An 11,278-nucleotide genomic window follows, 5' to 3' on the forward strand; every position below is an offset into this window, starting at 1 on the left:
CATCATTTTCAAATAAAAGTTGGGGATGACGAGGGGAACATAATAGCAAGACCTTTTCAAAGGTCGTTTGTAAGTGTGTTTGTACTATAAATGCAAGTGGATTTCAAATGAAAACCCTTTTGATGTATCAAGGTCTTATTCAGGAAACGCTAACATCCTAGATGTAGACTGCTAATACATATTTCCCCGCAATTTCAGAAATAAATGGGTTCACATTCACTAAGCAGATATATCTCAGGTATTATATCTCAGCCTTAAAAATTGCATCCATTTTAAAAGGCAAACCGCAGAGCTTTGCCAAACTCCTACGCGCATTGTTCCTTCTCCTCTCCCCATTGAGCAAACAGAAGGCAAGGCATGGGAGGCAGCCACGGTTCGGAAACACTGTTTTAAAACCGAAGGGCTTTGTTTGGCCTTTAAAGCATAAAGAGAAAAATAATAAATCCCTTTTCCTCTCCCGGGGCCTCCTCCTCCTCCAAGCAAAGCACTTGCACCAAAGCCCACTTAACGCTTTACAAAGACTCGAGGAGGACCAGGCAAGGCTGCGGGACCAGGGCGCTGCTGGGCTGGAAGTTTTGCCCGTCCGGGCTTAGCTCTGGTCCTGGGGACAAGCCCTCCGGCCCAGCCTCGGTGGGCTCCCTCAGAGACCAGTGGTCCTGGAGCTCCCCAGCCCTGGCCCGGTGCCGTGGCCTCAGATGACCACGCTGACTGTCATGCTCTGGCCTTGCGGCGCGATCTTGCGCGGCCAGGCGAGCAGCAGCTTGCGCAGCTCCTCGCGGAAGCTGTCGTGCAGCCACGCGTAGATGAAGGGGTTGTAGCAGACCGAGCTCATGGCGAGCCAGTGGCAGAGCAGCTGCACCAACCCGAAGGCGTCCGGGTCGATGGCGCGCGGGTCGAGGTCCCGCAGCAGGTTGAAGACGTGCAGCGGCAGCCAGCAGATGGCGAACACCACCACCACCACCACCAGGAGGCAGAAGGTGCGGCGGCGCCGCGCGCGGTCCCAGTCGGCCTGGCTCTGGGTCACGCAGCCCGGCACCACGCGGTTCCGGAGCTTCACCGACACTCGGACGTAGGACAGGAGGATGACCAGCAGGGGAAGCAGGTAGGTGACGAGCAGCAGTCCCCAAGCGTAGAGCTGGCGCTGGCGCTCCTGGGACCCCCAGAACTCCTCGCAGAGGCGCACGCGGTGCGGCTTGAGCTCGACGTGGTAGGTGTGCAAGGCCGCGGGCACCGCCAGCACCGCGGACAGCGCCCAGATGGCCAGCACCGCGTAGGCGCTGAAGCGCAGCGAGATGCGCCGGCGCAGCGGGTGCACCAGCACGACGTAGCGGTCCACCGCGATGGTGGTGAGCGTGAACACGGACACGTAGACGGTGACGGGCTGCAGGAAGAAGACCAGGTGGCACAGGCCGCCGCCGAACACCCAGCCGCGCGGCTCGAAGGCGTAGGCCAGCGTGAGCGGCACGCAGGCGGTGCACATGAGCACGTCGGACAGGGCCAGGTTGCCGATGAGGAAGTTGGTCACGTTGTGCAGCCGGCGCACCCGCGCGATCACCAGCACCAGCAAGCAGTTGCCCGCCAGCCCCACGACGACCACGAGGCTGTAGAGCAGCACGATCAGCCCCTTCAGCTGGTGCACCAGCTGCAGGCTCTGGAACGGCGTGGCGGCCTGAGCGCCGGCGCCGGCTGCTGACCCATTGCCCACCGAGGCCTCTGCGCTCTGGTTGCCCGGAGCTGAGGCCGCTGGGGGAAGTCCAGAAGGTAAGTCAGGAGCCACGGGGTCCTGCGTGGGCAGTGAGGCCATGGCCACCTGTACAAAGAGAATCAGAGTGCCTCGCTTCCCATTCTCTCTCCGCCCCCTCCTCCCCAACCACTCCCCTCCCCAATTACCTAAATCCCCCTTTGGAATAACTGGCCAAAATAGGTAATAATTAAAAGCGCTGTCGTCCCACCTCTGCAAAAAAATAAATCTATGCGTGGTTCTACGTGCACAGGTTCTTTAAATGCCTTCCAGTCCATTCAGGGCTCTGGCAGTGCACGCAGGCGAGACCCAGGAGCACGGTCCTACCTGGTGAGTGCGGCTGGGCGGGCGGGAAAGCGCTCCAAGGAGGGAGGGAGGGAGAGAATCTGTCCCCTGGAGGTCCAACGCCCCCGACTGCGGTGCAGGCTTCTCGCTTTTCTGCTTTTCTGCGGGAGCTGAACAGATTCAGGAGTTGCCCGTGGGCTCGCAGCTTTTGAGGGGGACTGGGAGCGAGCGCCTCCCCTCTGCCCCGCCCCCACTCCAGCGCTCCCTTGTTTGGAAAATAGGGGCGGAGCGAAAACCTTCAGGCTCGGTGCTTAGACCACTAGAGAGAAGGGCGAGTGTCGGGAGGATGGAAACAGAAAAGGGAGGAAGGGTGGACAAGGGGAGCGTGGAGCGAATTCTCTCGGGATGGCCTGGTGCGGTTTCAATAAGGAGGGAGCGAAGGAAGAAGTGGGGTGGGGGGGTGGGGGTTGAGATAGACACCACGGGATGTGGGAGAAAGATGAGGGGCCCGCCCTTAAGCGCTGGATCCTGCGTAGAGTCCAGGCTGGGGTTAAGGGAGTAGCGTAGGGGGTCCCGGCGGGGATTTAAAAGGCAGAGCCTGGAGCTGGCTGCAGACCTTCGGCCCCCGCCCGCCCCAGGACCCGCTGAGCCCTTAGCCTACGTTGCGGATAGGGCCCAGCCAAAGACAGCGCTCAGCACCGCGGACAGCTCCCGCGGGCCACGCTGCTGGGAGCTGTGGAGCTGTGGGGGAGGGGGAGCGGGGAGTTCCGACCCCTCTGTGGGTCCCAGGCATTCAGAAAAGGGACCGGCCTGGTTCAGAGCTGCCTCGCCGCCGCCTGCTTTCTGGGCTGGGGCTGCCATCTCGAGGGCAGTGGGGTGGAGTGGAGGCCAACCCACCGGGGTCTCTGGGGGTTGGAGGGTCAGAAAATACAGCCCTCACGCCAGTGTCACTCCCCAGGCACACTTCAATGCCTGGCCCCCACTGCACCCTTTTCCACTCTTGCTTTCTCAGCCACAATTCCCTTCCCCTTCTCGGTCTGACTCTCCCAGTACAGAATGTAAGTTACTGGACCGGGTCCCTACTCCCTCCCTCCTGATATGAACACCCTCTGGGCTCCTCACCTCATTCTTAGGAGTATATATATATTAATATAATAGTAATTGCAGGATTTTCACCAGGATAACAAAAGTAACAAACATTTGAGAAGCTTAAAAGTTACATGAAATCTTTAGTAGCATTAAGTCGTCATTGAAATGAAAGTTAACTTGGACCACCTTGGGATTGGAGGATGGAGGGTGGGGAAGGAGTCTTTGTAACCTGATAAACTCAGGGGACGCCTGCATGGGGGGGGGGGGTGCGCGGGGGCCCTACAAACTCAGAGACTGAAAGTAGCCACATTGGATGGTCTGAACATAAAAATTCCTAAGTAAAAGTGGATTGTGGAGGGTAGTCACAGCCTAGGCCTGTAGCTTCCTTTACAAGGGTCCATCTTTACCTTAAACAAGCCCTCCTATTGTCTTTTTGCAGCTGAGATAACATATCTTTGGAATATTAATCTCTTCTTCCAGACCCCAGAGGGCCCACCCACCGCACCAGAGTGCTTGACCCCAGAACCCCAGCACCCCCTCATTGTTATCTTGTTCCCCAAATACCATCTCTACGTGCTGTACATGTTCATTCGTAACTGTCTTACACCCACCCATGGAAACAAAGTGTGTGTCTCTCCATTTTACTCTTTATCCAATCCCGGAGGTTTCCCGCTGTACTTTCTCCCCCTTCCCTAATCTACCACCAGTGGATTTCATGTAACCCTCCTTACCCCTTCTCCTCTGATTCTAATGTCTAAAACAAACTGCCTTTCTCTGGAGCATTTTCTCAATCTGTTGAGATTTTGCTTCCCGGCAATGATCGTCAGTCTGGCTCCAATAAACTCATAAAAACCCTCTACAGGTGTAGATGTTTCTGACCTGACACTCCTCCGAAGCGGTCTCACCCCTTCGCGTCTCATGTCCTTTTTCTCAGCCCTTTTCCTTTGTCTTCTGGGTGCAGATATCTCTGTTAGGGCAGAAAGAAGTAAAATTAGTCCACCCTCCACATTTAAGTGATTCACTCATACCGGAGGAAAAGTCCGCATTGGAACAAAAGCGACCGGTTTCATATGCCTGTATCTATTCTAAACCCACACTCCCTGAGTTATAATCAATTTAGCTAAAGCCCACCCCCCCCCCCCAAAAAAAAAAAAAACTAGCTTCCAAAGATATAAGAAATATAGCAACCCCTCATACCAGGGTTTCTCACCCTCGGCACTAGTGACATTTGGGGCAGGGCAATTCTGTGCCATGTGGGGCTGTCCTGTGCATTGTAGAATGTTTAGCAGCATCCCTGGCCTCTGCCCTCTAGATGCCAGGAGTACACATATCCAACTGTGACAGCCAAAAATGCTTCTAAAATTTTCCAAATATGCCCTGGGGGTCGGGGTAGGGGACAAAATCACCCCTGGTTGAGAACCAGTGCCTTACACCAATTCAGCACTCTTAACGTTCACAACGTCCTCTGCTCGGAAGTGCTCCCAGCCGTCACAGTCAGCTCTCTTCAGACCTCTGAACCCCAGAGTTGTATTTCAAAACCTTGCATTTACCAGGTTGTCTTCTCATCGCTTCCTGGAAGAGCAGTGGGGCAAATGGAAAAAGATGATGCCTTAAGAAAGCCCTAAGATAAGCCCAAGTTGATTGCCAAACAGAGATCACTGGTTCCGAAGCCCAATAAGGCACAGCACACGGCTCTGAGCTTGTATGGCGGCTCCGCCATCACTCAATGTGAGCGCTGGGCAAATGCTTTATACTGGAAGAACCCCAGTTTTGGAAAATATATGAAATTCGTAAAAATGCCCACCTCTGGTGGACGTTGAGAAGATCCCATATGTACACAGTGAAGGAAATGCACATAGATGACACATAGTGGTGGTGGCTAGTCTTGGATAATCCTCTGTCCTGCCTTAAGTCACTGCCTCTTGTCACGAGGGTTTCAGGGTCGCAGTTCCCAACCCTTCCACTTGAATGTTGCTCCAGAAGACCGTCTGTGGTGAGAAGAATTTACTGCTCTTCAGTCTAAATGCTGTCCTTCATTGTATTATTGTTTAGCAGGCATGCAAAGCCCAGCGTGAAATATTATGGAAAGAATCAAGGACCAAAACCAACAACCACGAGACATTATTGCCTGGAAATTTGCACTTTAGAGAGTAAGAGGGGAGTCTACATAAATCACGGTGATGTATGGCCATGATAAATGCTACTACCGCCACCTGCTATGAAAGGAAGGCATTAACGATCACCGGGAAATTCACTAATTGCCTTAGCAAATTAGAATTGTGTTTACCCTTTTAGATCATACTCATTTTAATTCACAAGAGTCATTAACACATTCATAACATTTTCTACTCAACCATATCAACATTTTCACATGTTGTTTAAATGTGTCCCCCTTCCTATGTTTATGTAAACATACACAACAATTTAGGGCCCATTATGAATCTCTGTGAGTGTTCAGGTGGCAGGAAATGAATGAAGAGTAAGTGTTCTCATAATCAAAATGTTCTACGGGCTGAAGCTTTGTGTCAGGAATCCATCCCCCCACTTTCCCCGTCTCCTCCCCTCCCCGGGGGAGGGCTCCCAGTGAGCCCTTCATCCCTGTCAGGCCCTGGGGTGGAGTAATTAGGCAAGACTGATGCATGGTACAACTCCTTTTTCCTCCTCTCTGATGGTTTAGTTTAATTTTGAAATGCATGTCTTTAATAATATCCCAAGTGAGTGATGCTGACAGTGTGGCCTGTTTTGATGGGACTATCCAGGGCTGAGGGGAGACTCAGGATGGCTGAGTTGCTCCCCCCTCACCCCCTAGATTCTAGGTAGCTCTAGTCCCTAACCTTGGCTTATCTAGGGCCTCTGGCCAGAGGCAGCCTCATTGTACACATCCCTGGACCTCACCGCATTCCTGAAGACCCAGGACCCAGCAGCAGGTCACCTTCTCTGGTGACACCCTACACAGAACAACAACAACCCTAAGAGACACAAGGCTTGACCAATCGACTCAATTCAAGATCTTAGCACATTCAATTTTTTAACTTTTGAGTGGACTCTTACCAATACTCAGACATGAGCAGCATGGATGGCATATCTCAGCTTAGACTATTAGGAGTAGAAAATATAGATAAATGAACAAATAAAAAAATAAACCAAAACAAAACACTCGAAAGCCATTTCTATGACATTCCTTTCCAAAGGCAGGCAATTTGCTTTCCTCTTTTTTGATTCCAATCCTGTTTCATTATCAACTGGAAATGGCTCTTATGGATGGTAAAAATCATCTTGCATTTGCATCATGGCATTAGGTGGTGAAGGGCTCTTTGTAGTCACATGTAGCTAGAAACCTGGACCTTGCAGAGGCCCCTCATTTGGGTTTCCATGATATACGCCTCCTGACAAAACACAGTGATGAGCCCAAACCACAGCTCTTTATTTCCACCTCTGAATTATGATCTAGACACATGCAAGTGCACTCTGGCGTTACTATCTCGTGAGCTAGGGCCCTTCCCTGTTTATTTTTTTTAACAAAATGTAAAACTGGAATGGTCCTTGTGGTGTTTTTCCACACGACATTCAGCGATGGCAGTTTGGCAGTTCAAATGTCTAGGAAGGTGTGTCCTCCCTGTGTTTTCTCTTAACAAGTGGGGCTTGGTCACCAGGGAAACAGCCCCAGCTTTCATCCTTGAAGACATCCCCAGCAGTGTCTCTGCAGAGGGCGAATAACACGGAATGTATTCTCCTCATCCCACTGGGGCTCAAAGACCACCTTCGTCGGCATCAATTCTAGTGCTCATTAAAAAATGCAGATTGGGTCACAAGGCAGACCTATGAAATCAGAGTCGCTGATAGTGAGAGCTGGGAAAATGAAAATATCACAAGCACTGCGGGCTATTCTGATGCATACTCAGTGTGAGCACCACTGTCCTACAGCCTGCTTCTAGGCGGCGGATCTACGGATCCCTGGCTCCCTGCCTCCCCACCATGATTGGGATGCCAGCCAGAGGGCACAAAGCAGCCGCCAAACCCAGCCTGGCCTATTGCCAGAGGGACCCGACATTGGATTTCAGCCCTCCCTCCTTCCCTCCCTGCGTGATAAATATGGGAAGACAAGTGTATTGTAGGAGCTCAATACTTTCTCTATATTCCGTCCTTTTCAAGTTCTTTTTTTTTAAATTATTATTATTGATTTCAGAGAGGAAGGGAGAGGGAGAGATAGAAACATCCATGATAGAGAATCATTGACCAGCTGCCTCCTGCAGGCCCCACACTGGGGATCGAGCCCACAACCCGGGCATGTGCCCTGACTGGGAATGGAACCATGACCTCCTCCTGGTTCATAGGTCAATGCTCAACCACTGAGCCACACCGGTCGGGCTCAAGTTATTTTTAGTGACACATTCTCATGTTTTATAGACATGAAGCAGATGAGCCTGAAGTCTCCTTTGACCTCCACCCTGGATCTCAGTCCTTCCCGGAGGTCACACGTGTCCTTGCCCTGCGTGTCTACAGACACATGTCTGAACCCACAGGAACAAAGTAGTGTTGATGGACATTTAGGTTGTTTACAACTTCTTTGCTGCTATAGACCTTGCCATAATCAAGATGCTCCAGATGTTGGTCAGAGAGTACAAAATTCCAGCTATAAGACGAAAAATTCTAGGGATCTAATGGACAGCGTTAGATTTAGTCAATTTAGTGACTTCCGTTACTAATACTGTATTGTATACTTGAAAGTTGCTAAGAGTGTAGATCTGAATTGTGCTCACCACAAAAAGAAATAAATGGTAGGGTGAGGGCATATATAGGAGTGGGGTGGGGGGTGGCAATGGTAAGATATGTACACATATAATACCTTAATAAATAATAAAAAAAAAAGAAAGAAAGAAATGGTAGTTATATGATGGCGTTAACTAGTGCTATGCTGGGAATCATTTTGCAATATAGAAATATATCAAATCAACACATTGTATATGTTATGGTTATGCAATGTCAATTATATCTCAATAAGTCTGGAAAAAAAGATTCCATATGCGATTCCAATATTTGGGTTAAGAGTGAATATATATATAATCAGTGGTGATATTTTCCAGCTGACCAAAACATTCTTATGCTGCTCAACTCAATAGTCATTTATTTTGTAAAAACTCAGGGTTCAAGTTCAGAAAAGTTCAATAAACACATTTCCATATGCCTCCTTGGGGAGGATTTCTCAGGGGTTCATTCAGCAAAGAAAAGTTTCCAAGTCACAAATATGACCCAGCTCACACTGCAGGGAACTCTCTTTGCCGAATGAACTGTGAAAGCTCATCTCTACGGCGTGAGTGCTGCCAATGGTCAGGTGAGTGTGGGAGGGAACACGGCCCTCGAACTAAGCAGCGTTCTTCGTGGATGGCATTACCTGTCCACACACCTGCATGACACCACTTGTCTCTTTTTTTTAAGTTTGTTTATTTTTAAAATCCTCACCCGAGGATATTTTCCCACTGATTTTTAGGGAGAGTGGAAGAGAGAGGGGAAAGACAGAGAGTAACATCGATGTGAGAGAAACACATCACTTGGTTGCCTCCTGCATGAGCCCTGACCACGGCCCAGGCCGGGGAGGAGCCTGCAACCAAGGTACATGCCCTTGACCAGGAATCGAACCCAGGACTCTTTGGTCTGCAGGGCGACACTCTATCCACTCTAACCAAGGTACGTGCCCTTGACCGACACTCTATCTACTGGGCCAAACCGACTAGGGTCCCTTGTCTCCTTAATAAAAGGCGGTCCCCCTTCTATCTGATGCACCTGGACATCCTTTACAGCAAGCATGTCAAACTCAAAGGCTAACACGGGCCAAATAAATGAGTTTGACATGCTTGCTTTACAGCTTCACTTTAGTTTTTCTAAAGTGACCGCCACATCCCCCCAACGTGGTCTTCCCTGCACGTTCCCCTGCCTCCCGGTGAGCACACTTGTCCAGAGCTCCCACGGGCACAGCAAACTGCCGCTGTCCTGGCAGAGCTCACTGCCAACCAGGGCCTCATGGTAGCTTCTGGGAAGGATGACTTTTCGGGTGGTGTGGGGAGAACATTGGCTCACCCGGAAGGGCCTGTATCAAGTGTGTGCGTCTCCCAAAGACACTGTGGAAAGGGACCCCTCTGTTTTAATGCTTTTAAATTAGGTGCCCACTGGTGACGTCCCTTAAGCGCATCACTCCATGGCTAACAAAATGTCTAAGGCCAGAATCTAAGCCAGCGGGCCCCGGATCAGGCGGAGTCTCCACGAGAGGCTGGGCCCATCCCCAGCCAGGGCCTTGTAGGAGGGAGCTGGAATGAGGAAGAGGCAGCTTGAAGAGGTCTGAGGGGAACCACGAATGTTCCCAGGCCTGCGAATCAGGACACCTGGTGCAAAATCCCAGACAGTCACCATCCCAGGCACCCAGAGCAAGCCCCACCCAACACAGGGTCCCTGCGTCATCTGCAAGCGGGGGGGCGGGGGGGGGGGGAGAGGCAGACTGGACCCGTGGTCAGCAAACTGCAGCTCGCGAGCCACATGCGCTCTTTGGCCCCTTGAGTGTGGCTCTTCCACAAAATACCACTGCCTGGGCGAGTCTATTTTGAAGAAGTGGCGTCAGAAGAAGTTTAAGTTTAAAAAATCTGGCTCTCAAAAGAAATGTCAATCGTTGTCCTGTTGGTATTGGGCTCTGTTGACTAATGAGTTTGCCAACCACCGGACTGGACCATCCTGAAGATCTCCACAAGCTCTGATAGCTCAGGAGTCTGAGACTGTGATCCGCAGAGAGACAACAATCTACACACCTGGATGGCATTACCTGTCCACACACCTGCATGACACCACTTGTCTCTTTTTTTTTTAAGTTTGTTTATTTTTAAAATCCTCACCCAAGGATATTTTCCCACTGATTTTTAGGGAGAGTGGAAGAGAGAGGGGAAAGACAGAGAGGAACATCGATGTGAGAGAAACACATCGATTAGTTGCCTCCTGCAGGAGCCCTGACCACGGCCCAGGCCGGGGAGGAGCCTGCAACCAAGGTACGTGCCCTTGACCAGGAATCGAACCCAGGACTCTTCGGTCTGCAGGCCGACACTCTATCCACTGGGCCACACCGACTAGGGCCCCTTGTCTCCTTAATAAAAGGCGGTCCCCCTTCTATCTGATGCACCTGGACATCCTTTACAGCAAGCATGTCAAACTCAAAGGCTAACACGGGCCAAATAAATGAGTTTGACATGCTTGCTTTACAGCTTCACTTGAGTTTTTCTCTCCAAGGGTCTGGCCTTCTGACTCATCTAGGAAAGAACCTTAGGCCCTTGGATCCGCACTCCGCTAAGGGAGTATCCCTGAGGGGAATAATTTAGTCCACGGGTCCTCTTCCAACCCTTCAGCCCTCGGGCTTTAGACACCCCGAGGAAAGACAGCCTGTGGAATTGTTGGCAGGTTCCAGAGTTTAGTAAGTTGGGTCTAAGTAAGTCGATGCCTGTGATTCACCAGATCCATTCAAAACAATTACTCATTCTCACCCTCCAGGCGCTTTCCGGCCATACTCTGCTGGTTCCGTGAGGCTTCTGCATGCAAGATTTTTTTTAAATGGTAATAGTCTGTTTACTGTTCCCCCAGCTACTTTCCTTTCATATCACAGATTTCAAAAACATAATTAAAGGATGCAGCAGGGGTTTCTTTTCTTACAACAAACCCACAAAATTATACATAACTACAGAGCTCCCTGAGACGTTCCTTATGCGAGTATCTTCATTAACAACAACAACACACACGCAGGACACAAGGCAATAAGGTGTTTTCCTAGCAAATGTCCAGTTGTAAACACAATGTTGAAGCAGCTGACAATTTGGGGAAAATGTTAGACCTTGAGACCGTCTTGCTTTCATTTCTTCTTTTTATTTGTTCAATTCTATTTACTGGCCTGTCAAAATGGGTTTAACTATTTCAGGGGCTTGCTACTCCACGTTGGGTCTGCTGGCTGGCCGTTGGTTAGAAACTAGAATCGCCAGCCCCACTCCAGACCTCCTGAATCAGAATCTGCATTTTCCTAAGAGCCAGGTGACAGGTGCGCACCGCCTGCTCTGAGAAGCACTGTGCCAGAAGCTTCATCTTGCCTTTGGCTGGGTGCTCAGAATCTCTGCCCTCATTCTGCACCTGAGTAGACAC

General features: G+C 50.6%; 1 protein-coding gene across 1 annotated transcript; it reads right to left on the reverse strand.

Moving 5' to 3' along the window:
• Positions 1-691: 691 nt before the first annotated feature.
• PRLHR (prolactin releasing hormone receptor) lies at positions 692-1,804 on the reverse strand. Its single transcript, XM_054729228.1, has one exon. The coding sequence runs from the start codon at positions 1,802-1,804 to the stop codon at positions 692-694; it is 1,113 nt and encodes a 370-aa protein (XP_054585203.1).
• Between the last annotated feature and the right edge of the window lie 9,474 nt (positions 1,805-11,278).

The sequence above is a fragment of the Eptesicus fuscus genome, chromosome 17 (genome assembly GCF_027574615.1).
Source record: "Eptesicus fuscus isolate TK198812 chromosome 17, DD_ASM_mEF_20220401, whole genome shotgun sequence".
Classification (NCBI taxonomy): Eukaryota; Metazoa; Chordata; class Mammalia; order Chiroptera; family Vespertilionidae; genus Eptesicus; species Eptesicus fuscus.